The sequence below is a fragment of the Gorilla gorilla genome, chromosome 10 (genome assembly GCF_029281585.2).
Source record: "Gorilla gorilla gorilla isolate KB3781 chromosome 10, NHGRI_mGorGor1-v2.1_pri, whole genome shotgun sequence".
NCBI lineage: Eukaryota > Metazoa > Chordata > Mammalia > Primates > Hominidae > Gorilla > Gorilla gorilla.
Window position 1 is genome coordinate 53,371,658 of NC_073234.2, and position 27,623 is coordinate 53,399,280.

Sequence of the window (27,623 nt, forward strand, 5' to 3'; positions counted from 1 at the left end):
CATTTTTACCTGCAGAGCAGCCTTTAGACAGCTCAAAAAACCTCTGTCCATGGGGACAGGGTCTCTGGGAGACTCACAGGGACAAAGTGACCCACTCTAGCTCTGACACCACAGCAAGAAGTGCAGAGAGCATCAGCCAGCCTCGAGGACAGTGGCCAGGCTGCAGAAAAAGGAAGCCCAGAGATGAGGACAGGCTGCAGTCCTGTGGCCTGACTGTAGCCACAACTGCCCAGGCCATCCCCAGGTGCCTGGAGCCTGGCAGAGAGTTCAAGAGACCAGGCCCTGCCTTTCTTTGGAGTCTGTGGAATGAAACGCACAGGAATGAAATGAATGAAACGAAATCCTCAGCCTAGTACCTCTGGAATCTTTCCATCAAAGTCAGATGCACCGGGAAGGGCTCTTTTGTTTCTATACAGATTTTTGAGTCTATAGCACTATAGCAGAGTATCTAGCACACCACCAGACTTGGCTAATATTAACCAAGCAAGTGCTTACGAGATATTCCCTGATGTAATTTGGCAGAGATGAGTACTGACAAAAAACAATCTGTACATCCCAATAAAGACCACTACCCATCCCAGGGATAAGTGAGAATATGAGAAATGTTAACTTCAGGGAAAAGAAAAATTAATGTCTTCTGCAGAGGTTCTGGTACATGGTTTATGGAGAAGTCAAGATAGGGGAATTTAAAACTATTAACTCTGTAGTGCAGGAATGGTGCTTGTCATCGAGGCATCAAGAGAACACGGGGTGGGACAGCAACCTCCCTTTCCAGTTGTATACCTGGCTAGGGAGAAGTAGGGTCCAGAGACAATTAGGGATTACAACAGAACACAGGAGAAGTGAATCTCATATGATCTTGCTTTTCTACTTTCACAAAATAACCTTCCTTCTAAGAATAAAACAGACAAAAAAAAATCTATCTTTGTTCAATGTAAATACAAGATGGTTCATTAGCAGGTGCCAAACCATGCAATATAGAAAATGCATGCGCTACAAAGACCAGAGAATTGACAGTTCCTTTCCTGGAGATGTTGGAAAAGCCTGATGGAATAGGCAGGACCTGAAAGAGGAGAGGGTCTGGAGAGGTGGATGAGAGAGAACAGTTCAGGTATTGGGGGAATATGAGAAGAATATGGTTACAGACAAGGTGATGGGGCTGATGATGGCATGTGCTGGGGACCGTGATGACATCTATAATCTTGCCCATCTGCCAAACGCAGAACCTCTGAGTTCTTCAACTCTGTGAAAAGTGCATGCGTGGAAATTTTTTTTTGTTTTTTAGAGGCAGCATGAAACAGTGGGATGTGCAGAGAGAAGATCTGGGTCCAGTAGCTCTGACACTCCTCAGCTGTAGAAACCTTGACAACTCTGCACATCAGTTGTACAATGGAAAGGTATTTTTTACTCTTCATGTCTGAAAAGGCTATGATAAAGATCAAGTGAGATATTCCAAAGAATTTTTATATTATAAAGCAGTTTACACATGTGAATTACAAGTACCTCTCCTCCAAAAAAGGCTGTGAAAAAAGACTAACTCTCAATTACTACAGAATACTTAGTACGCATCTTCCACCATCTTTTGATAAGGTTTATTTGCAAGATGTCAGGCCAGTCAAGCACCACAAAAGTGACTTCTGAGTGCTCAACCTCTTTCAGAGGCTCATGGGACTTCCAGAGAATGTCCCAAGGTATTGGTGGTTGGAAATTTCCTCTTATGCTTTTCTTACCACAAGAATCACCACTAGCTTTCCCACGATGCTTTGGGCAAAGGGATTCTTCCTATTACTTTCATTACAGGTAGGGAATCCATCCATCAGACTGGCAGGACCTCTAAAGGGGCACTTCATCTGTTTCTCAGAATAAATGGTCCATTCCCAAGTTCAGTCAAACGCTATGTCTCTCTTCTGTCTTTTGTTTGAGTCTTCCCAGAAAGTTTCCATGATACCTCCATAATGAACTGTTGCAGTGCTTAACAAACTTCACTGTTGGAAGGTTCTTCCTTCTGTTTAATCTCAGTCTATTTCTTTTAACCCTGTTATTGAGTTGTGAGGGGCTGGTTATGATGTAGTCCAGCATAGCTGTCTCAGAAATGGTTCAGAGACCATTGCACCAGCAGATTTGCTGGGCTCTAGCACTAGTCCTTCATTGATTAGCTGAGTCATGTTGGGCATATCACTTAAACTTTCTATGCCTCAATTTCCCACCCTTTCACCTTGTCCCTCTGAGCCATGGTTTCCTCCTCTGTAAGAGGCGAATAGCAATATCTTCCCTGGCTAAAGGAGGTCATCGACTGCTGGATGATTTTGTGGGCATTTCTATTCCAGAAGATTATGTTGTAATTACTATTTATTTATACATTCTCCCACTGCACAGTGAGTTCTAAGAAGAGGGAACCCCATCTTTTTCACCTGTCCTCTAGCAGATAGAGCGGTGCCTATCACACAGTCAAGGGACGCAGAGAATAACTTTAAGCCAAAATTTTCTGTGGTGAATTTTCCGCAGCCATCCACAATTCCAGGTCTCAGGAGGTAGTCTTTATCTTTTCCCCTCACGCCGATGCCACGGGGCGGGGGGAAAGGCGGAACTCGGGACCAGGGACCAGGGAAGCTGAGACTCAGCTCCCTTGGGTGAGATTCGCGACAGGCCGGGAACGCGGTCGGCCGCGGTCGCTGCCAAGGTGATATCGGGTGGGAGCAATGATGCAACTCCGGTTTCCACTTCGGCCCCCCGGGATATTTTACCCTAATCTGTGGGATCAGGCTGAGCTTCCTGGCGTTCTGCAGCAGTAACAGGTTGGCGAGCGGAGCCCGGGATTTCCCATTCGTGCGGAGCTAGCCGCCGGTGCCAGTCGGCAGGCGCCCCCCAGCGTCCCGCAGACGACGAAGTCCTGGCCTGGTCAGCCCAGGTGGGGGTGACGCACCTGGCTCAGGCGTCCGCAGCAGGCTGGGTAGAACCACGGCAGGAAGGGTGGGGGGCTGCATCCCCGATTAACGCAGGCTGAAGCGGGTATCCGCACCTATAATCATCGACAACTCTGTCCCACAGAGGGCAGAAGCGTGCCTTGCCCTATGGACGACGGTCGATGAAAATTTCACGAGTTAGAGTATCTAAGGCTACAGCGTGGCCTATAGGGTGGTTGATTCCAAGTCAAGATGGTTGCAGCGCCAACGGAGCTCCTGGCAAGAGAGGACTGGACCTGTGGGCGGGGCGGAGGGGCGGGGCGGGGCCGGGGCGGGGCCTGACTGAGAGGCGGGGCCAGGTGCTGGGCTGTCTCTACTTGTCAAAAGGCGGCAGCGGAGCCGTGTGCGCCGGGAGCGCGGAACAGCTTGTCCACCCGCCGACCGGACCAGGTGCGAACCCGGGAGCAGCGGGAAAGGGGGTCTCAGGATAGGGACTCGGGGTCGGGGCGTCGGGGATACCGGGGCCTGAGCGCCCGGCTGCGAGCATTAGAGTCTAAGTCTCAGCGGTAAACTTGGCTACTGAGGTCCGGGCTGTCGTGCCATGAGGCTGGGACACTAAGGGGCACTGAGGTTTGAGAAAGCTGAAGTTCGTGCCAGGCTGGCGAGGGGAGCAGCGACATCCTCGGCGCTTAGGAGAAATGCTCCGCTAACACAGTGCTCAGCACTTGGGCAACAAGAAGCATTTGTTTCCTTCTTCTGTCGGGGCGCCTTGGCATGGAGTGGAGGAATAAGAAAAGGAGCGATTGGCTGTCGATGGTGCTCAGAACTGCTGGAGTGGAGGGTGTGTAACCTTATTTATTGTCTTACAGGGCCCAGGTATGGTCACCTGTGATGGTGAAGTTGGGTCTTTTAAGTACTTTTTTTTTTTTTTACTTTTCTTTGAACTACCAATGAGTTTAGACCTAATTGGCCCTATTTTTTTTCAGGACAGCCTGTCAATAGATGTTCAGAGGAACTCAGGGGCAAGCATTTAAATGAGGAAGGGGCTCAAGGAGTAGTTTCCGTTTGAAAAGTGAGGTGCCCTGGATCTGTGGGTGGTGGTGAGGAAGATTCAGAAGTATCTAGGAGGGAACAGCCTGTGGTCTCCAGGGCCAGTGTACAACTGCCCCTCCTTCTCTTCACCCAGGGACCAGAGTCTGAGACCTAGCCTGGGCTGGGGGAGCCTTAGGTCTCCAAGCCCAGACCCTTCTCACAGTTCCTCCTCCTTCTCCTCCTCCTCCTCCTCCTCCTCCTCCTCCTCCTCCTCCTCCTCTTGTTCCTCCTCCTCCTCTATGCGTGCGGTGAGTGAGTCAGCCTCCTGTCTGGGCTCAGTTGCAGCCAAAGGGGCCAGAGCCCAGGCAAGCAGTTGGGCAGGCATTTTCTGAGCATTGCAGAAGCTCTCCTGGGCAGAGTTCAGCTCTGCTCCAGCTCCCTGCTGGATGATGGTCTTCCTCATGGGCAGGGGCTCAGATACCCAACACAGCAGTGCTTATGGAATGGCTATGAGATGATTCTAGCAGGAGGTGACCGTGAAGAGATAGTGGCTTTATGATAAATCTACATCTCATCTTTCTCCTGGGATAAGGAGGTGCATCCCAGCACTGCAGGCTTTTCCAGCCCTTCCTTCCATTTCTGCCTAGTGGTCTCATTAGCGGCCCATCTCTGCTAGTGAAGGGGGTGAGCAAAAGAAATTAGAAAAGTCTGGGGCCAGAGAAGTCATGGTGTTGGCAAAGAAGGCTTTAACTCAGGCTAGGGAGTGAGGGTGATTTGCTGAGGTAGAGATGGGTTATCTGAACATTGGAGCCTCAATTCTATGGACTAAGAGTGTTGTGTGTCAAGAGACCTGCCGTCCCTTCCCTGTCCAAGTGCTGGAGGGAACTGTGAGTCTTTCTGAAACAGTCTCAGGGCTGGCATGCAGCCAGACCAGAAGGTAGTAAGACTGCACATTTCTCCCTGGCTTTTGTTTTGGGTGCTAGAGATCGTTGAACAGAAGTAGCCCTCCCTGCAGAGTCCGTGGCCCCCACTCAGTAGCCTCTCTGGACCTATTTGAGAAGAGCCCTGGGAGGCCAATCCAGCTGTGGGGCTGACTCAAACTGCAAAAAGCTGGGGAATTCACAGTCTATGCTCTGGCTGGGTCCCATGGCTTTGGGTTTGGCTGGTCTTGATCAGCTGTGACTTGGACCCTTACCAAGCTAAAGGAGGGACTAGAAAATGAGGTAAGAAAGGAGGGGAAAAAATGAGAGTTAGAAAGCCTTCCCAACCCTTTACTCCTCTTCGGCAGAGGCCATCAGACTTTGTTTGTATAAACATTATGGAAGGTCGGGTGCTGTTTGGGGTGCCCTGATAATTTGTGTTTATGGTTTCTCAGTATTCTTCCCCTATTTGACCTCAAAACTGATCTCTTTTGTAACTAAGCCCCAGAGAAAGCTCCGAGAGGACCTCCTGAACCCCTGCACTCTACCCCCAGAACAGATAGAAGTTGTCCAAAGCCCAGGCTGTGAATGGAGAAAGGCCTGGGACCGAGTGGGCTACATCAGGTGGCTACTACATCAGGTGGTTATCTAAGACACGAAAGGGAGTTCCCATTGTTTCATTCCTTACCCCGCATCCTAAGGAGGCACCGCTGTCCTGGCTGGAATAGGCATCTGGAACCTCTGCTAGAAACTCACTGTTGCCTGTGCAGCAGTCAGGTCCTGGGGGCCAGAGAGCCAGAGAGGGGAGGACCACCTAGATGACATTTGGTGTGTTGCTGAATAAAGAATTACAGGGCTCCAGCTTCCATTTGTCCCTGCTGCACTTCTGTTTTGGATGCAGGTAGAGGGAAATAAGGAATTGACCAGATTTGATTAAGAGCCTCTTGTGTGCCCAGCATGACTCCAGGCCCTCTGAGGGATAGCAGGAAGCAGAACCCACCAGACCAGGCCCCTGACTCCAAGACAGTTTGAGCCCCAGGGTAGGCAGCAGTTCTCAGGCTCTCCCTCCGCTATTGTCCAGTTCTGAGAGGATCCAGCTGGGCTGAAGCCAGCCTGGCTGCCACTCTGGGCCACCAAGGCCTTGCTTGTCGTTTTGCTTCCCTCTGATTTGTCCCTAACCTTTTCCTGTGTCAGTGCCCTCCTAGATATGCTAGAAAGATTGCCTGTGTAATGTATCTTGCAAACTGGGATACTTCTGAGAGTGAAAGGGGATGCCATGCATGGTTATACCAGGACAATGGACATAAACCCAAACTTTCCAGGGAAAAATGGAATATTAATCACCCTAGTGATCATCACTCCAAACTCAGCAGAGGTCACAGCAGTGATGAGGGGATGATAAGGCTGGGGGAGGCTTAATGCTCAAGGGAAAACAGGGGTAGCTTAATTCTGAGGACAGCACCCGACACCCTAGCCTGCTCCCTGGTGTTATCAGCCAATTCTCATCTTTTCCCTGAGGGCGGCACTGCTCCCGGCCACCCTGTCCTGGGACCCAGCCCACCACTCGTGTGACTTCCCTTCACCCTTGACTTGTGACTGGCCTCACCTTTGGTTTTCCTGCCCCACCCCAACCTCAGACAGGGACAGGAAGGTCTGCCAACTCCTCTTCAGCTTCCCCTGGGGAAATTGGGGTTCATAGTGGAGCCAAGACTGGGCCTCACGTTTCCTCTTCCCTCTTCCTCCATACCTGCAGCCTCCTCATTTTGCTCATCCAGCTTCCCAGACCTCTGGGGACCACACTATCCCACAGAAAGTCTGGCTGTAAAGCAGGTAAGCAGCCAGGAAGGCAAGGGTAGGCAAACCTCGCCCACTCTGATAAAGGACATAGGTCACCTGTAATCAGGTTCCGGGGAAATGATAAGCAAAGCGGAGGCCAAAGCCAGGGAGAAGCTGCATTGCAGGAGACAGAGTCAGTTCCCAAAGACACTAGAGTTTGCCTCTTTGGTCTGGTCTGACTTTTGGGGAAATGGTCCAGGGTGGGGAGAGGCTGTTCTTGCTCAATCCAAGTGACAGGCGTTGATGGGAGTGCCTGCATCCCGCTGTGGCGACATGTGGAAGAGAAACTGTCCTGACTTCTGGGTCCTGGGTCCTCATGGTCCAGATGCAAAGGGTGGGATCCCCAGAGGTCCAGCCTGTGGGTGATCGGGCATAGGCGTGGAGGGAGCAGAGCCGCCACGATGACCATGTAGTGACTCTCAGTTACTCTGCCAGGAAGGAAGTCATTCTCACTGCCAACAAATGAAAAGGGCAAGTGAAGATCTCTTGGGAAGTCATGTCTTTGAAGTGACTTGTGGGCAAGGGAGGTGGTGAGACCCCCCACCCCAAGGCTGGCTGGGGGAGGATGGGGGTGTCTGGTTGGTAAATAGCAGGAGTGGAAGGCAGAAGCAGTCAGTACTCTGTAAGTTGGAATGTGTGTCATGCTTTTGCAAACCTGCCCTGCAGGTCCTGTGCCAAGGAATAGACTAAGCAGTGTTCCCAGAACCAGATGCCATACAAAGTCCTCATTCTGCACAGGGGAGAGTCCTGGTCCTAAGCAGGGTGTGGGCAGCTGCACCCGCGGGAAAGTGGAGTCTGTGCAGACTCGGCAATTGGTTCCTGAGAAGCTGCTGCCTCTCACTGGCCTTCTGATGACAACCTGAAGCTTGGAGGTGTTATGCAAGGTGGGACATTCCAGGCACTGTGGAATACCCATGAGGCCCGAGGTTTTGCTGGTGACACATCCAGTGTGTGCCACCTGCTGGTACTGGAGTTGGAGCTTCAGCTACTTACTGAGCACTCACTTGGTAACAGGTGCTGTGCTACGTGCCTCCCAGACCTATCACTAGGTCTTGTGAGGTAGGAACCAGTTATGTTCCCTTTACAAATGAGGAAATGGAATCTCCGTGAGGTTAATCAACATGCCAAGCTGTCATAGCCTGTGAGGAGGAAACCCACGACTCCCTCTCAGGTTTGCAGAAGCCCATGCTCTTAACCTGCATGGAACTCTCCCACCTCTGCATTCATGGGATGGCCACAGGGCACTTAGTGCCCTGTCTTGTACATTATACACCTGCAGTAAATGTTTGTGAGCTGCGAGGTTAGATGTACTAACTAGTTTGAACAAGTTGACCTGAGAACAGGCTTGGACTGCCCAAAGGTTACTCTGGGGACAGTGGCCTCTCAGAAGGAGGCTCCCTCTGCCAGCACTTTTAGATCTTCATGCCTCTCTGGCAGTCTTGGGCACCTTACTCAGGTTAAGAACAAGAACCCAACAGAGGTAGGATTGTGCAGAGAAATTGTGTGGAATCAAATATGACTCTAATAGTCTGGAAGGCAAATAGGAAACAATCTTTCAAACAGGCCTCTTTATTGAAAACCTACTATGTGCTGATTGTCCCATTGGCCAATGGGGAGCTATTCTCACTTTGCCTACCTTTTCCCTCTCCTGGCTATCCCTTAAGGGCTCCTGAACCTAGCCCAGCTGGAAGGAGAAATGGACTCTAGCCTCCTCTGATAGCCTCATGCCAGACCCCGTGCACATTGCTTTGCTTGTCTCCCTCAATCCTCATAGTTTCTCTTTGGGGTAAGTACAGTTATCTTCTCTAGCAGGCATAGTGGGGAAACCTAGCTCTAAAGAGATGCAGTCACCTGCCCAGGGCTGCAGAGTCAGCCTGTAACCACTGCTTTACACGGCTTGCCAGCCCTGGGCCTGGCCATACAAACCGCTTTGCCAGAGCCTGGAGACAGAGGTTGCAGGAAGAGAAAATGCTCAGCCTGCCCCACCCCCTGTGGGTCTCAGGGTTCCTTGATAGATGACTAAAATTTTAGGTAGTGCTGTTAGAAGCTAGTGGCCTGGCAGAACAGGAGAAACACAGGGTCTGAGTTAGACTCTTGGGTTCAAATCTTGACGAGGTCGCTTTGTAGCTTGTGACCTTGGGCAAGTTATTTAATCTGTCCAAATCTCAGTGTCCTTACCTGTAAATTGGGTATAGTAATAGCTCCCTTGTAGGACTGCGTGAGGATTAGATGATGTAAGTCAAGTGCCTGGCACACGGTAGGCCCTTGAAAGGCATGTGTATTCAATAGATATGGGCCAAGAGCCTCCGGTGTGCCAGGTACTAGTCAAGACACTGGGAATTTAACAGTGGGGGAAAAAGAGACTCTTGCACTTCTTTTCAAAGTTTCTAGCCCAGAAGCCTGTCCTTGTGAGAGGCCCGTTTAGAACTCAGGAATGGCTGTCCTGGCACCTGACTAAACTCCGATTTGGCAAATTGGTTTCTCTGTCATTTGTTAGCTGATGAGCTTGTGAAGGTTACTTAGCTTCTCTGCAACTTGGGTTCTTCAATTCTTTTTTGTTCATTTTTAAAAACTGTGATATATCACATACACAAGATTATATGTTTATGTATAGATTAAAGAATCCTATACCCTGTACCTACCACCTAAGTTAAGAGTGGAGCATTCACAGCACCTTAAAAGCCCCCTCTGCCTCTCCCCATTTGCATTCCCCTTCCTTACTCCCCACCCCAAAGTGAATTTTGGTTAATTGTTTCCTTGCTTTTCTTTGTAAGTTATCATCTATGTAGATTTTACAGAACACTATGTTGTTTCATTTCACATGGCTTTGAAGTTCGCATACCTGTGTGTTCTCTGTGATGCACTCTTCTTTGAGTCAATATGAGTTTTCTGAGGTTCATCCATGTCGATGCACACCACTGCAGTTCATGAGTTTGCACTGCTGTGTAGAATTCCATTGGAAAAATACACCACGATTTGTATATCCTCCTCTCACTGATGGACATCTGGGTTGTTTCCAGTTGAGCTATTACAATAGGACAGTACTGCTAGGGGTGTACATGTTATACTTGTCTTCTGGTTCATAAGAAACTCACAAGAATTTCTGTAGGGCACATACCTAGAGTTGGAATTGCTGCCTCCCATGGAATTCTATGTTCAGCATTGCTATAGGGTGCCAAACAGCTTTCCAAAGTGGTTGTCCCAAAAAACACTTCCAGCAGTGTATGAAAGTTTCCATTGTTCTCCATCCTTTTCAACACTTGATATAGGCTTCATTTCTAAAATGAAAAAGTTGCATTAGATGAGTTTCTACAGTTATAATGATTAGCTATAATAGTTGCATTATTCATGACCTAGGGACCCAATTTCTGGCTCATGTGTGTGCCTGTCTGCTGCACTCTGCACAGGTGACCACATACATGTCACAGCCTGACTCTGAGAGCTCTGTGCTGGGCCTCTAAGCACAGTTGAAGCCCTTCTCTCTGGGCTTCCACCAGCAGTGCTTGAGGGATCCCACGGTTCTACATCCTCCCAAACACTTGGTGGTCTCCTCAGTTCAACCAAGAGCCTGGTGTCAGCAGTGAGCCCATACTATGTGCTCAATTAATACCTGGGGAGGAATATATATTTTCCTTGGGCATCAGTTTTGAGAAAAGGACATGGAAGTATAAGAACCATGAGTTTGCTGGCTAATCAAAGCACACAGGGCTGGTGCAGTGATGGATTCACGTCTGTCCTGGGCTTCTTGATCATTTAAGGGCTCCAGTGAGATGGGGTGAAGTTTAGTAGTCTCTACTGGCCATCTCTTCAGAGTCTGGCCTTGTTCTTTGGCCTTTTGACTTGTTTAACCTGAGAAGCAAGGGGTAGCTGGAGGATTGGAGTGGAGGGAACAGAGGCGATGCCATGGGGAAAGGAGCCAAATGCCTGTAGAGAATCCCTTTCCCTTTGAAGGTCGAATACCCTGCTGGGACTACTGGGGAAAAGAGGTGTTAACTACACTCACCATCCTGGTAGCCACATAAACAGCCAGATACTCACCACCCAGCCACCCATGGGACAAAGGAATGTGGCTGGCTGGACAGTTGCATGGGCCACCTCAGCCCTCAACTTTGTAATTACCTATCCAGTCTGTGCCTGTCAGCTCCGGGCAGGCAGGTGCTTCTGCCCTGGGCCTCACCTTGGCTCCCAGGTCTGTGCTGGGATCAGGGACAGGGCTCTACCTTCTCCAGCCATCCCCTCACCCCAGCTCCACCCAGTGTCTCTTTCTATACCAACCTTTGACCCTTGTGAGGTTACCATATTATGTAATAGCTGACAATCATACTAACCAATGGTTATTATAACTCACTATGTTCCAGGTACTATGTTCAGTGCTTTTCATGCATTTTCTCATTTATGCCTCTCAATAATCCTACGAGGCTGGTAAAATTATACCCATTTTATAGAAGAGGAAACCAAGGTTCATAGAGATTAAGAGGCTAAATTCCTTGCCCAAAGACATTGAGCTACTATATCAGAACCAGAATTTAAATTCAGGCTTAAGTCCAGAGTGCATGTTCTCTTCCTCACTGGTGCATCGAGTTTCCTGCAGTGTCCTGGTCATTCAGCTCAGTCTTCCCTCCTCCCCTTCCTGTCTAGGAGGGCTGGAAAAAACACAGCAGGTGGTACGAGGGTGAATGGGGCAGTTCCAATCTGGCCAGGGAGATGCTGGAAAACACCTTCGGGGCAGAGTTCTTTGTTCCAAACGGCTCTGAATTTCCGGACTTCTGCCAGGGGCAGGAAGTGACTTCTGCCCAGCCTCTTTGGCAAGCACACCCATATCTTGGATGCCATGATGTTAAGAAGTGGGGGAGGGGCTGCCTCAGGTAAAATTCCATTATAATGAACTCCATTTGAGGTCTGACTGGCTTTGTTGAAACCACGTGCACAGCCTGGGAAACTGGAAATGGAGTGGAACTAATTCGAGGTTGGGTGTCTTTTAGCAAAGCCCCCCGAAGGTTTGGAGCCTAGAAGGAGAAGGAGAAAAGAGTCAGACCCACCCCCAGGTCCTCCTGAATGCCAAGCTCCTGCGTGGTCCTGGGCAGGGCTTGTGGGGAGAGCTCTGTGCGTAACTCCACCTGTCAGTGCTGTCATCTTCCATTCCCCCCACCCTACTCCGAGCCCCGAGAACAGATCTGAATCCTGTCTCTGAAGTGCCCCTGCTCCACACAATAACTAACATGTCACAGATATACTCACTAGATGGTTTTGTCTGTAGAGCAGGTGCCTGAGCAAGAAAGGAGGGTTGAAGGGCAATTGCTTTGTGTCATTAAATCATCTTCAAAAACTGGGCTGCAACTCAGATGAATTCTCCTTAGTCATTGCAGTAATTGTGCACAATAATAAGCACTAACGTTTACTGAGCAGGTACTACGTGCCAGGCACTATGCTGAGCACTTGACGTGATTATCTCATGGACTCCTCACAGACTATGCAGTAGGTGGTGTTATTTTTCTCATTTCACAGGTGAGGAAGCAGAAGCTTAGAGAGTGCATTTCATTGGTTCTTGTTGCACAGCTAGTGGTAGGGAGAATTCAGGGTTGGGCACACCCAGGCCAGCTGCCTCCAGAGCCTGCACTTCTAACCGTGAGCTCTGCTGTCAGTGTGTGCTGGTCAGGGGGCCAGGGCCAGGTGGGTCATGAGTGAGGCTGGAGGGATGCAGACCCGGTGAGATGGACTGGAGAGCACACACTGGTTAATGGGAGCAGCCCCTCTCGGCCCAGCAGGCTTCCGGCAGGAGCGTCAGCCTGGTGTGGCCAGATTATCCGACTTTTTCATAGAAAGCTGGACATTCAGATTTTTTTTCAAAAATGTAACCTCTTGATTTCTAAAACATTGACAGCCAATTTAAAAAAAATGGAGTGTGTAATCACTGTTGGTGTTGGGGAAGGACGGGTGGCAAACAGCACACATCACAGTCAGGTCTGCCCTGCAGGCTCCACTGCATCCTCTGGTAGTTTTTTTTAACAGGTAACTGTTATAGAGTGGGATAGGAAAAACCCTGTTCCTGTAGAATTCCTTACTAACGTACTAGAAGGTACCCCTCCCAGCATGTGATAATAGCTTTATAATACAGAGTGTTTCTTCCTTGTGAGTTAGAAAGAAAGCTTTCAGAGTAAGATATTCCAAGAATACATTCCCCTCCTTTCCTTTCTCCCCTCCTCCTTCTCTCCCTCCCATACTCTGTCTTCTCAGGAAGGTATTTCCTCATAGGTATTAGAAGAAAAGTTGCGTGAGAAAAATCAAAAGGAAACTAACAGAGGATAGGGTCTTAAGGCAAAAAAAAAAAAAAAAAAAGGAGAAAGTTTGGGGATGGGCTTGGTAGACAACGAATGAATGGATCATGCTCCATGCAATCGTTCAAGGTGTTTTTTCACAGCCTTCCCCTTTTTACCTGAATTTATTCCTCCTCCTCTCCTATTCTTAAATGCCTGGAAAAATAATAGTAATGCAATAGCTAGTATTTTTATAGAGTGTAATTTTAGAGTGTAACAATTTTTATAACACATTTGAAATATTTATCTCAGCTGACACAACAGTCTTATAGAATCTCCTTTTGGAGGCTTGGTAAAGTCGCAGTGTTTCTCCTTCTTCCTTGCATTCTGTAAGAGTTGTAGCCACGGAGGATGGAAACTCCTGGCTCCCGCGGGCCTTCCCTGTCCTGCCACCCTCATGCCCCATGTGGATCCACAGGTGGAGGCAGGTGTGGCAGGCAGTTAGTCTGAGCCCTTGACTAGGGTCCCACCTCTATAAAATCTCGTGCCAGCAAGAGTAAGGGAGTGGACATGGGAAGGGCCCTAAATGGATAGTGGCCCCAGTTAGTGGCCCAAGGCCAGCCTCCCCCGCCCCACCCGCCCCACCCTGCCTGTCACTCTGAGCTATTGTTCCAAAAGCTGGGCAGAAAATAACTCACTGGGGGAATTATTTTCATCTCTGTTAAACTTCAATCCTGGGCTACTGACCAGCCTAGCTGCAGAATTATTTTCCAGGTCAGGGGGAGTTCTGGAAAAAGTAAGGGCAGGGGAGTGAAGGGAAGCAGTAGGCATCTCACCCAGGGGCGGAGATGGACCACCGCCGCTGACATCCTCCCTAGGATGCTACCTGTCTGCAGCCCACCTGGCAGCAACTCCAGCTGACCAAGTGGGGCCCAGCCCAGTCAGAGGAAATGGGGTTTCACCCACAAGTCTTTTAATTGAATCTAGGTTCTGAGCTAGTCCATCAGATTCCTTCTTGGGGGATGTTTGCCTCTGCCAGAAAGAGTATTGAGTGCAGAGAGTGGAACTTCTGCCAGCTGGTTCAGACATCCGGTGGGCAGAAGGCCTGGCTCAGGGCAGCTCGGGGGCTGCAGACAGCTAACCACCAGGAGGGAAAGAAGCTGCTCCTCTAGGGAAAGAGGTTGTTCCTCTAGGGACCCTGAGTTTAGCTCCTCCTCTGTCCTGGGGCAGCATTTATGGAAAGTACCCTGTGGTTTAAATCTGTTCTGTCTTTGCCCCCTGGCTACCAAAGAAAAACAAAGAAGAGGGAGATGACAAATGGGTAGGGCTGGGGAAGGGGAATCATAGCTTGGTGAGGGTTCAAGGGTTAGAACAGAGACAGCTGTTTCCTACCACTTTGTGGCCCTGGGGAAGAAAACTCCAGACAGATTCTGATATTTGGCCTGAAACGTTGAACCAAGAGGGTTATCTTCAATTATAGCTCTGAGGGTAAGGCAAGGCTTGTGTCATGTTGGCCAGCAGTGAGTTTGGACAGCCAGACTCAGGATATGGACTGGCATGTGCCTATCTGCATGTGAGATGCTCCACACACGTCTGTGGTGAGTGTTGTTTGTGACCATCGTGTCTTTTGCCTGATGCCCTTCCTTAGACAAATTCCTGGCAATGAGCAAGTGACCTTGTTGACCAGAACAGAGTGGGCTGAATGGGCTGAGTGGACTGGTGGAGGCAGATTTGGGGATCCTGCGGCTGTGGGCAACTCACCTCTCTCTGTGCCCATCAACCATATCTGAGCACCCTGGACAGACTGAGGAATTAAGTAAGGATTGCACTAGTGATATGGCAGCTGAGTTGTTCACTAACCTCCCTTCCATCTGCCCTTATTGAATCATTTGTTCTTTCTTTTGATTTTCTCCCACAAAATCTTTTTTTTTTTCTATTCAGCTAGGCTGAGTTTTTCAGTTCTCTCCTTTACCTCTCCCTTCTAGCTTGACTACTGATGGTCCTATTCTTCTCAGGGTTAAGGATCTCCCCGAAGGACTGTGGGGGACAGTGGCTTTGTGTGTACCCAGGCTGGGACTTCAGCTGTGCTGCAGAAGAGGCCTGTTCATAGCTAACGTCTCAATGAAACAATGAGAGAGGCCCTGTTGTCACAACACTCAAGGTGGATTCAGGTTGGAATGGGGATCTGAATGGGGTCTGAAACTCTTCAGTTTCAATAAATCATGGCAATAATTAAAAATTCCTGATATTCAAGACTCACTGGGTTTAACTTGAAGAAACAGAGAAAAGAGTGGAATGTACTTCCTACAGGCCTTTGACATGAGTGTGGCCAGTTATTACGTCTCTTCCTGGCACCCTGTCCCTCTCTCCAGCCATATTGAATGAGTTTCTCTGTCCCAAACATGTTCTTTCCCTTTCGTTCTCAGCTTTTGCATGTGCAGTATCCTCTGCCTGGAGTGCTCCTTACGCCTCTTACCACACCACATTACACTCCTCTGCTCCTTCCTGTCTCCGTGGAGAGGTTGAGAGGGGACTGCCTCCAAAGAGCCTTCTCTTCTCTTTTCTCACCAAGATGAGGCAGAGGCTCTTGCATATGCTCCCTCTAGACCTGGCACTTACCTGGATCGTAGGATGTGTCGTACTGAATTGGAGGTTCCTGTTTGTCCCCCATCCCCACCCCCCAACCCGCGGTGGACTGTAAGCTCCCAGAGGACAGGGTCTATGTCTTGCTCACCACTGTGTCTCTCACTTCCAGTACAGGCCTTTCCATGTGGCTGGCACTTAAACATGGGCAGGGACCCTATCAGAGATAAGGCAGCAGAGGCCAGAGTCAATGTCCACCACAGTGCGAAGCCAAGAAGAAATGCCGCCACGTCCTATCCCTGGCCCTCCAGGGGTGTCCCGAAGAGGGACCCTACCCAGAAGGATGGCCAGAAGCCTGACCAAACAGCTCTGGAAAAGCTCGTTAGGGGGAAGTCATTCTAATCAGAAACGGAGGAGCAGCCGATGTCACCTTGGGGTGACTGCTGCTGCCCTTGAAAGTGAGTGGGAACCTCCTACGTGGCCCAGGTCCCGAGAAGCTGCATGAACACGGTACAGGGGAAGTGTCCACCCTCACTAATAACCTAGAAGATGGAGAGGATATGTTTGGGCAAATCAGCCGTGTATGGGACCGGAGCTGCCTGGTGGAGAGTTAGCCCAGCCCTACCCATCTCAGAGGACCCTGGGGATCCTTCCCTGATTCTGACACAGGCTTCAGAATCTATCCCAGGATAAGTGAATGGCCTTCCCAGGCCTTCAAGAGCTGGGGCAGCCAGAAGTCCAGGCCCACTGAGCCAGAGCCCACCCCATGTCTAGGTGAAGGGGCATGGCAGGGCCATTCTTCTGCCAGGGCTTCCACGGTTCTCGCTGCCACCTCCTGACTCCAGCCCCTCGGCACCCACCTCAGCCTTCTCCTGAGTTCTGCTTTCTGCTTCAGATGGTGGTGGGTGGGAGTGGGTGGTGGTGGTGCCGCTGCCCTGGTAACAGACAGAGGGGCATCGGCATCCTGGAGGTAGTCAAGCTTCAGGTCCCACTAGAGTGAGAACAGATGCAGGTACAGGATCAGCACCTGATGATGGGGGAGGTGGGGGATGGAGGTGACACTGGGTGAGAAGGGACAGGAAGGATGATGGCTGTAAGGGTTGGTAATCAGTGACAACTCGGGAGCCACAGGCTTTATGTTTTACGTGGAGGAAAAGTCCAGATTTGTAGCTCAGCTTCTCAGATTGTTAGGGGAGAGATTAGAACAACTCATTTCTCCTCACCCCAAGAAGTTTTGAAAGAGTTTTAGAAGCCACAGACAGTGGGTGGGGTGGTCAGTTTTTTTTGCCAGCTCAGCAAAATTGTGGCTTTCTGGGCAATGTTTGTTTGGGGTGGAGCTTTTGGGACTGGGAAGCAGGCATCCTGCCCTTCACAGCACCTCTCTCGGGCCTGAAGTTCTTCTCATTTTCCTGGATTCTCCAGTGATTATACTAAAGCCAGGTACAGTTCCAATAATAATAGTTAACACATAAAGCTTATGGTGTGCCAGGCACCCTTCTGAGGGCTACTCAGAGATCAGCTCATTTGATCCCCACACAAGACCTGAGACTCAGGTATTATCATGTCCCTATTTGTAGATGAGGAGACAGGAATGGGCTCTGGGGGCATCAGGTGGCCAGGGGCATCAGGCGGGCCCAGGTGGCTGGACAAAGGCAAGGGGTCTGATCCCAAGGATCCCAAATATCTCAGAGCTGGTAGGACCTGGGGTTTGAATACTGACCTTTGACACAATGCGGAAGAGTCTACGTGACTCAGAGATCACGTTGGTCCCAGAAGGAAAATAAGGAAAATAAGCCTGGCCACCCTGGATAGGGGTAGGTGGTTGGGCCTCAAAGAGGTTTGCCTGAGCAAGAGTGGCTCAGGCCTGGGCAGGCCACTGTCCCCAGGAGCACCCTCCCTGCCCATCGCGTCCCTCTGCCCCTCCCTCCTGCACATGTCACACTGACCACATCTGTAGACATCTTGAGTTGTAGCTGCAGATGGGGACCAGTGGCTCCCATTTTCGTTTTAGCCATTTTGTCTCCTGCACCCACTCCCTTCATACAATCTAGTCAGAATAGCACTTCTAGGGCACACGTTCTCAGTCCAAGCTGTGGGAAAGCTCCCCTTATCCAAGAGAGTTTAACGGTAGTGACTTGGGTTTTTGCGAGTGTTTTGTTTAGTAAGGACTTGTGGGGAGGAACTGTGCTAAGCCATAACCAATGAGGAGAAGCAAGGCAGCCTGTCTGCCCCCAGGAGCCAGTCCTCTGCTCTTCTGCAGTCAGGCCACTGCCTTGGGGCTCTAGTCATTCCAGTGGAAGATGAATGTAACCTGCATGGTGACGTGACAACTGTTTCCTCCCTGACCCCAGAGGAGCTGGCTCTAGAAGGTTGGGATCAATCCTGAATTTAGTTTATGTGTTACATTTATATATATATATATATTATATATAATATATATATAAAATACAAAACAATAGCCTTTCTGGGGTTTCTCCTGGCAGTTGAAATAGTCCCTCATGTGGTCGTCAGAAAATAAGCCATTCCTCATACCAATATGGGATAAGCTCCTTGACCTCTGAGGAGCAGGAGTGCTTCCTGCTGTGTGTTTTAGAATCCCTCCCCGCCTTGTTTTGTGGCAGTGAAATGCCTCTTGGTCCTATCCAAGTGTGTCTTTCACTGATTTTTTGAATCATGTTCTAGTTGCTTGGTCCTGCCACATGGGTCCAGTGTTCATTTGAGCATAACTGTACTAAATCCTTTTTCCAGATCAGTATAATAAAGGAGTGATGTGCAATTAAAAAAAAAAACAAAAAACAGTGGCTCAGGCCTATGTGGACTCAGGCTGAGGGTCCCAGCGTTAAGACAGACGCTTAGCCTGGAGGGAGGCGCACAGGCACACTGGAAGCTGGGCTTGGGAATGGCTTGGAAGCAGCTCTCTCCTGCTGTCCTGAGCTGCTTTTTTGTTTTTGTTTTTGTTTTTGTTTTTGTTTTTGTTTTTGTTTTTAGAGAAAATCCCATTTAGCCATCAGCTGCACTAACACTAGCAGTAGTTTGGGTCTCCCCAAAGAAGGGCTGGACCTACTCTCTCCCTTTGGGGATGCCCCAGTTTCTATTTCTTGGTCTCCAAGTCACTGAACAAATAGCCTCCTTGTCTCATCAACTTTTCCCTGTAGCAGATATCCTTGGGAAGTACCCCCATGCTAGTGTCCCAGGAAGACCCACCCGGAGTAGAGAAAGCTCAGGCCAGGCATATCCCACTTTCCTCTAAAGTACTCCCTGTCTTGAGTTCTTGTTCATGTCTTTGGCCACGGGAGCTGAAGCCAGGAGCTGGAGTTAGTCAGGCAGGAGCATGTGGGTGATCCTAGCAACATTTTTGTTGCTCTGTGTTGATTGTAAGAATGTAGTCAATGCTGGGAGGACCTGCTGCAGTGTGCATCAGGCCTCCTACAGGGAACTCTCAGCCCCAAAGGGAGAGTACACACCAGCTTCCATGGCCCATTCCTACCCCACACCACATCCTCGCCCTGAAGCTGCTCAGGCAGGCGACTGGGGGTACTGGACTTGGCCAGGCTGGAGGTGAGAAAGTACACTTCCTTACTGTGTGGCCTTGGATATGTCACTTCCTCTCTGATTACCTCAGAGGAGACTGAGAAGAGACTGAGGCCATCAGAGAGGAAGTGACATGTCCAAGGCCACGCAGTAAGGGAGTGTACTTCTCTTCTCTTGTTTTTATTGACTTTCTTAGAATTTTTTCTTTTTATTTGTAGTTGACACATAATAATTGTACATACGGAATACAGAGTGATATTTCAATATGGGTACACAATGTGCAGTGATCAAATCAGGGCAATTCGCTTATGCATTGCCCCAAACATTTATCATTTCTTCGTGATGTGAACATTCAAAATCTTCTTTCCTAGCTTTTGGGGAATAGAAGGTAAATTATAGTTAACCACAGTCACCCTGCAGTGTTGCAGAAAACCAGAATCCATTCTTCCTGTCCAGCTTTTATTTGGTATTTGTTAACCAACCTCTCCCCATCTTCCCCTCCCTGCTACCCATCCCAGCCTCTAAATACCCATGGTTCTACTTTCACGGCCTCCGTTTCTTCAGTTGTAAAACCAGAGAGATTGAACTGCAGCTTCTAAATGGGCCAGTCCCCTATGCGTCACCGGCCATTCTCCAGCAGTGACGGGCATAGCCTGCCTGTTACCTGGAGAGCAGTAATCAGCCCAGAAATCTTGTTGACAAAGCTAAGGGCAGAGTTTCCATTGGAAAAAAGCAGCTTGCAGGAAAAATTGTTGATAAGAAGTGGAAATCTATCTAAGTAAGCCATGTATCTCCTGCTCCACTGCCTGAGGCCTCATGGGCTCCCCGCTCTGAGTCCTGCCACGCTCCAAGAAGCTGCCAGAGCTCCCCAGAGTGGCCTTGGTGAATGAGAGTATGTAGCCTGGTTTCCATGGAGTGACCCACTAGCCCTGTGATATGGTTTGGTTGCGTCCCCACCGAATCTCAACTCGAATTGTATCCCTCAGAATTCCCACGTGTTTTGGGGGGGACCCAGGGGGAGGTAATTGAATCATGGGGGCCAGTTTTTCCCATGCTATTCTCATGATCGTGAATAAACCTTATGAGATCTGATGGGTTTAGCAGGGGTTTCCACTTTTGCTTCTTCCTTATTTTTCCCTTGCCACTGCCATGTAAGAAGTACCTTTCACCTTCCGCCGTGATACTGAGGCCTGCCCAGCCATGTGGAATTGTAATTCTAGTTAAATCTCTTTCTCTTCCCAGTCTCAGGTATGTCTTTATCAGCATCGTGAAAACAGACTAATACACCCTGATACTGCAGGGGGTGTCAGTCCATGGCTTTTAGCAGGTTCTCAAAGGTGATGCATAGTCCCAAAAGGGTTAATGAAGAACAAGCTTCAGGGGTAAACTCCTTCCTACAACTACTGTGTCATCAGCCACTGAATTTCCCATCGTTCAGTCAGTCATAACTGGTGAGCCTCTTAAATGTTCTTAGAGGTTCTTAGAGCTGCGTTGCTGGGGCCCAGCCTCCTCTGGAAAGAGCCAAGTGGCAGACAGAGGAGGTGGCAGCCCTGCTGGGAGCACACCCAGGACTCACACTGCTCCATGGGCCCTTTCCATAGAACAGACACTGTTCTCTCCAGGTGCAGGCCACAAAGGCGGACGCTGTCTGTGCTACCACCTTACTCACTCTTCTTGTGGGGATCATGATCAAACCTGGGAATTTGATGGAGTCTAAATCAAAATTAAGTGTAACCCAGGCTATCTTCTGCTGCTTCTCCCCTGCAACTTCACTCACAACATAAGCATTATAGAGTGTTCTATTTTTATGATAATTTTCTGACTGATGGAAGTGAAGTGTCTTAGGGCTTAGTGTCTTAGAAAAGTCTAAGAGTCTTAGAAAAAGGGATCCTTTTCCTTTTTAATTTTTCTTTTCTTCTCCTTTTTTTTTTTTTTTTTTTTTTTTTTTTTTGAGACGGAGTTTTACTCTTGTCGCCCAGGCTGGAGTACAATGGTGCGATCTCTGCTAACTGCAACCTCTGCCTCCCTGGTTCAAGAGATTCTCCCGCCTCAGCCTCCTGAGTAGCTGGGATTACAGGCACCCACCACCAAAGCCAGCTAATTTTTGTATTTTTTTTTTTTTTAGTAGAGACAGGGTTTTGCCAGGCTGGTCTTGAACTCCTGACCTCAAGTGATCCACCCACTTTGGCCTCCCGAAGTGCTGGGATTACAGGCATGAGCCACCGCGCCCGGCCAGGGCTCCTTTTTCTAATGTGCACATGGTACCATATGGTGGCCCCCTAAGCCCTCCTCTAGAGCTCCTGTGCGAATGGCCTAGTAGCTTTGTCTAACATGGCTACAAAGAGCTATCTAGGAGCAGCCATTGAAAGCTATGGGGTGCTATTCCATCTGTGCATGATACAGAGCTTTCTAAGCATAGAGCCATCCAAAGAGAGTGGATTGCCGTGGGAGGTGGTTCTCCACTAGGAAAATTATTCAAGCATGGGCTAGAAAACTGTTTGGCTAGAATATTATAGAAGAAATTTAAGATGATTGGACTAGGTGGTGCTGTTGCCTTCCAATCTTGAGATTTTCAGAGCTGAATGTTATCTATTGGGTTTTACTGTGGACATTGTGGTCTGTAGAAAATAATTTCCAATCATTCTTACACATATTTAAAAGATGTGTGTATGAAGGAGCTGGGGAGACAGTCGGGGCAGGAAGTAGTTTGGATATGTTCTATTTATACAGTAAACCCTGTCCACTCCCCATTATTATCACTCTGTTCTCTGTCAGCTTCTTCTGGGAGGTACTGAGACTGTTCTGGACAAAGAAAATGGATACATGGTGGGGATGGTGGAGAAGGAAGAGAGGGTATCACCTTAGCTGGCCATGATATTGTTATGCCTGAGTTATGCACCAGAATAAAGAGATGACAAAAAGTCAGGTAGGTCATGCAGTGCTTAGCACTCGATGGGGCAGAGTTGAATGGATGATGAAACGAAAAATAGCAAGACAAGGGTGTGTATGCACAAGTACATGTGCGGTTGTGGCTGGCGGACACACAGGCATATCTTCTCCTGGAAAAGCCCAACACGTGGTTGACTCTGTGTGTGGCAATTTTAGAAAGAAGAAGAATTGTCTCCCACTCTGTGGGGAAATAGCTTAGCTTTCCATTTCTTTCTAGAAGGAGTGGGAACTTTGGGACAATGTCAACAATTAGAAAGCCCAGTTTAGATCACTCCAGTCCCAACCTGGCAGAGAGAGGACCCCTCTCCTGGGGTCGATTAGGGGCCACATCTTTTGTGCCCTTCCTGCTCATTGGCATCTGAGGATGAGTGAGTCTCACTCACTGAGGCATGAATGTTGTGGTTCATCTGGCTAATGAGAGATCAGGGAGAAAGCTTCATCTCATTTAAGGTCTTCTTGCCTGGTGTGGCTCACACCTGTAACCCCAGCTACTTGAGAAGCTGAGGTGGAAGATTGCTTGAGCCCAGGAATTAGAGGCTACAGTGAGCTGTGATTGTGCAACTGCACTCTAGCCTGGGTAACAGAGGAGACCTTGTCTCTTAAAAAGAAAAAAAAATAGTGCTTCTCATGATGGGAATTCCAGTCTTGGAGTTGCATGCTCTCAGAGCTAGAAAAGACATTAGTGGTCAGACTTCTTGTCCACTCCGTGGTCCTTCTCAGAGTCACAGCTTTACCACCCTTAGGAGGGTCCAGTCAATGTGGAGTTAAACTGAGCCATGAGGGACTTTGATTTTTGTCCTCCCAGGGCTCTGCCCAGGACACCTGGCAGTTGCCACCCTGCAAGACTGCCGTAGGCGAGACGGCCCCGGGGATGCCCATTTAACAGAAGCTGCCGCAAGATGGGGCCGCCTGTGGTGTGGGCTGACAGGCAGACGTGTAGGAGAGGCAATGGTTGTGGCTTCAGTGACTGGAAGGAAACGTGTTATCTTCTCATTTCTTGCTAAGGCAAGGTCAGCACTGGGGTCAGGGTCAGGCAGGGTTTTTGATGTGGGATGCAGGCCCTGGAGGGATGGAAGCCAGGGGCTTTCTACAGAGTTGAGCTCCTCCCCCTCTGCTTCTCTGAAGCTTAGTGCTGGGGGTTTGGTATTTCTAAAGCAGGGTCAGGAGAGGGTTGCTCTGGGGACGGTCCCAGCAAAAGCAGTGGGATGTTCTGTGTACTCAGAACATGAATTGCTGGTGGGGTGGGCGTGTGACGTGGCAGAGGGCAGGTATTAAGCAGTTTTTCCACCTGTCCTCCTTTCCACCTTATGTCTTTGCCCCACTTTCCTATAGGCTTGCACTTGGACTTAGAGGCTGAATCTAGGGTATCTCTCCTAAAAGGACCGTCCACTATTGGAAAGTCGAGTGAGGAGGAGAGGCCCATCTATTGAATGGGATTTTCCCAGATGAGAGGGGCTGGGTGACAGAAAGTGGATAGAACCTGGCTAAGGCCTGCCATCCCTTGGCCTGGGGATCCTTGGAAGGAAAACAACAATCCCCAGGTTCTTCCCTCATGACCTGGGGATTGTTCTCCGCATTGCTCCTGACTTAGTGGAAGTGAAAGGTGTCCATGGCTTAGGGTTGCAGAAATGACTCAGAGCTAAGCTACCTAGATTCAAATCCAGCTCAAAAGACAATCACCTTCCCTGCGCCTCAGTTTCCACCCCTAAGATAGGGGCAATAAACTACCCACTGGAGGAGGCTCTTATGAGAGTGAAGTGAGTGAGGACACAGGAAAACCATGGAGCAGGGCCCAGTGCGGAGCAGTAGGCATCTGCTCTGATGATTGTCATTGCAAAAGGACCCAGTTGGGCACTACAATCAGCCTGTCCTCATTTGGCCCCAGGAACCACGACTTGCCTAGCTGTGGGACCCTGGGCAAGTCACTCAGAGTGCTCTGACATTTGGCTTTGCTACAAGTAGGACTGCTCCCTGCCTCACAGAACTGTTGTGAGGGCTAAATGAAATAATGTATGCAGAGCTTAGCAGGCCTGGCATGTAGTAAATACTCCGGAAACATTTTTTTTAAGTTCCAGGGTGGTTGTCTACCTGGATGTCACCTCTGACCTCTGAAAACCACAGGGATTGAGGATAGGAAAGCAGTGCTCCTTTCTGCATCCACCTGGTCCCCACCTCACCTTCCTCAGCACCAGGAAAGGAGCCTGAGGAATCAATAAGGCCAGAGGAGGAACCCTGCAGAGCGTGGTCAGCTGGGAAGGACTTGGGCAGTAGGAGCAGAGGGGGCAAAGGAGGGCCTGCGTTGGGGGTACGTGGCAGCATGCCTGTCCTCAGCAGACACCTCCCACTGCCCATGCTTCTTGTGGGGGTGGGCTAGCCCAGCTTAGGTTATCTTGGCTCATTGTCCACTAGTGTTTTCCTCAGATGCTCCCTGGGAGCTGGCAGTGCTGGAGGGGGTGGCAAGTGGCCTCAGCCGGCTCACAGTTCTAGGACTGGGCCCAGGTCTTGGAAGCCCCTTGAGCTCTCCCCCTTCCCTGCTTAGGCCACTGGAAGACAGAGGTCTCCAAAGAAAGACAAAAGCTGGGGTCTAGACATACCCCATCTGGGGTCTGACTTAAAGGCCTTTGCCAGGGTCACCTCCTGTTGGCATCAGAGAAGGAAAGAAGTGTGTGTTTGTGTGTTTGTGTGTGTGTGTGTCTGTCTGTTTGTCTATGTCTGCAGGTGGACAAGCAGGGCCGGGTGTGAGTGGAAGTGGAAAGGATACTATTCTGCCCATCCCTCCTTGCTGGCCCCCCAGCCAGCTGCTAAGATCCAGAGTCTGGGCAGCAGAGTCAACCCTACTGCAGCTGGGGGTGTTGAGCATGTCTGGGGAAGAGCTAAAAGTGGCAGAAAACATCCTGTTTGAAAGCAATGCTTTGCTGTATTTAACCCCTGCAGCACCTGCTCCGCCTACACCCAGTCTCCACAGACAGGAGATCTCAGACACCTGCCTTTGAAGCTGTCCCAAGAGGCCAAGGCTGTGGGCTGCCATCCAAGCCTGCCCCATTCCCAGCTCCCGTGCGGCTCCTCCTCTGCCCTGCCTGGGGCAGCCGTCTTCCCGCTCTTAGCAGCAGGCCACATGGCCCAGTTGCTCTGCTTCCTGAGCTGCCTACGATCTGGAGATGGAGTGGGTAGTGAGAGTGTGGGTCTCCCTAACGAAAAGGCCCTTCCTCCCTCCTGACACCCTGGGCTGTGAGAGGAGAAGGAGTGCCTAGGCGGGAGGCTGTTTCCTTCTGCCTGGGGCTGGTTGCTGCCACCGCTTCCCACTGCTCCTGCTACTCCCTGCCTCGAGGGAGGGCCATCCTGGCTGCTGCCCAGCCGCCACCCCCACACCCCTGCCAGCGATGACATGGCATGCCTGCTCCCAACAAGCCACTTCTGTTTGCAGTCACTGATCTGGGGACTAAAGTCCCTGGAAAGAGCCTCTCGTGCCCACTTCCTTAGAGACTGGGGAGGCGGTCAATGCTCCGCCTTAGATAAAAGGTTTCCCCTTCTTCATTTCAGAAGCCTTTGGGTCTGAAGTGTCTGTGAGACCTCACAGAAGAGCACCCCTGGGCTCCACTTACCTGCCCCCTGCTCCTTCAGGTAGGTGTTTCCTCACCAGCCGCAACTTCCCTGGCTTTCTGTTTTCAAGGGGCGGGGTGGGGGGGAGGGGCATAAGAAGGTGGTGGGCAGGGGAAGGAAGGGATACCACCCAGGATTTTGCAAGGTGGGTCCCGGGCCAGCAGAGTCTGCAACTGAGATGCATGAATGTGTGGGGTGCGGGTGGGAGATCAGAGAAGGGCTCAGGAGATGGGGCTTGCTGGCTCCAGCCACGACCCTGGCTGGGCTCTCCTGTGCGTCTGATGTTTCCTATCCAGCCCCCATCTCCTCTTTCTCTTTCCTGCCTTCTTTAGTCTCTGCCTGTCATTCCTGGGACTTTCAGCTCTCAAGCCACAGAGGCTTGGACATCTTCTCCACATGTGGACTCTGGTCCTGGGCGCTGGCTTCTTGATAGCAGCAAATAACCTCAAGCAGGGTTGGGTCTTCTGTCAGCTCCCCTGAAATGGTCTCATTCACTGTGGGCCTCTGGCTGCTTGATCCAGCCTTTCCAGCCTTCACCCCCAGCATAGAGACTTCCTGATGTCAAGGCAGCACCCCACCCCATTGCAGGACTGCCCCGTTGCTGTGCTGTGGTAGTATGTTGTTCCAACTCGCTTGCATCATAGCATCTCCAAATGAGTCCATGTGATGCTGAACATGTGTTGACTGATTTAACAGATATTCCTTCCTACCCCCCATTTGATTTATCTGTTTTCCACGAAATCCACCGGATACTTGGGAGCCTGGATGACCCAGACTCTGTAGCAACACCATGATGACTCGGAGCTGCAGCATCTCAGCTGACCCAGGGTTAAGCCACAAGCATCCTGGACAGTTTCCCCTATTACCCCACAATGATATTGGGCCTCCGGGATGCTGGCCACATCTTGAATGTGGGCTATGTTCTAAAACCTGCAGGCATCAGCTTGGACTTGGGATGGTCTTTGGGGACAATGTTGATAGATCCACGAGCACTTTTTCTATTTTTAATTGTCTTTTAAATTATGAAACGTTTTGTATATTCAGAAGGGCATGCAAACACAGATATACAAAACATAGATGTAGTGTTTTGCTAATAATAATAAGAAGAAGATACCATATGCTCACTACTCAAAAAATAGAATACTGCTGCTATATAATGCACACCCCTCCCCGATCTCATCTCTCCAAAGGTTTCTGTTAATCATTCCTTTGTTCTTTTTTTCTGAACTTTTCTTATAGGTTCAGGGGGTACCTGTGCAGGTTTGTTACAAAGGTATATTGCAAGATACTGAGGTTTTGAGTATGAATGAATTGTCTCCCAGGTAGCGAGCATAGTACCCAATAGGTTGTTTTTCAGCCCCTGCCCCTGTCCACTTGTATTCCCAGTGTCCATTGTTCTCATCTTTATGTCCATATGTACATGATGTTTAGTTCCCACTTATAAGTGAGAACATGTGCTATTTTGTTTTCTGTTTCTGGCTTTGTTTCCTTAGGATAATGGTCTCCAGCTGTATCCATGTTGCTGCAAAGGAAAAAGGACAGTGTATGTGTGTAAAAAGGACAGTATACGTGTGTAAAAAGGACAGTATATGTGTGTGTATATATATACACACACACACACACATATACTGTATTTTCTTTATCTAGTCCAGAGTTGAGTTGAGGGGCACCTGGGTTGATTCTGTGTCTTTGCTATCGCTGCAGTGATCTTTGTTCTTTTTCTGAAAGTGCTTCTCTCTTTATATATAGGTATATATTTATACTTGCTAAACTTTAATGTATATATAGTTGCTAAAATTTAATATATACATTAAATATGTATTTATATATTTATTAATATATAATATATAATATATATTAATATGTATTTATATATTTAATGTATATATTATATATACATTAGAGTTTAGCAAGTATAAATCTAGCTGTGAAAGAAATTAGCAATAGTGTCACTATTACTATTAGGATCGTTCAAAAGTAATTGCGATCTTTGCCATTATTTTTGATGGCCAAAA

General features: G+C 49.3%; 1 protein-coding gene across 4 annotated transcripts in view; it reads left to right on the plus strand.

Annotated features, from left to right (window-relative positions):
• The first annotated feature begins 3,240 nt into the window (after nucleotides 1-3,240).
• VDR (vitamin D receptor) overlaps nucleotides 3,241-27,623 on the plus strand; it is a 63,230-nt gene continuing 38,847 nt past the window's right edge. Inside the window, exons 1-2 of one of the 4 annotated variants that reach the window (XM_004053019.4) lie at nucleotides 3,244-3,744; nucleotides 25,549-25,629. In XM_004053019.4, coding sequence (XP_004053067.1) covers nucleotides 3,678-3,744; nucleotides 25,549-25,629 — 148 coding nt within the window. In that variant the 5' untranslated portion in view covers nucleotides 3,244-3,677. Of the gene's footprint in view, nucleotides 3,745-25,548; nucleotides 25,630-27,623 lie in introns of all 4 variants that reach the window. The other 3 variants (XM_004053018.4, XM_055357355.2, XM_055357354.2) reach the window with 3 other exon arrangements.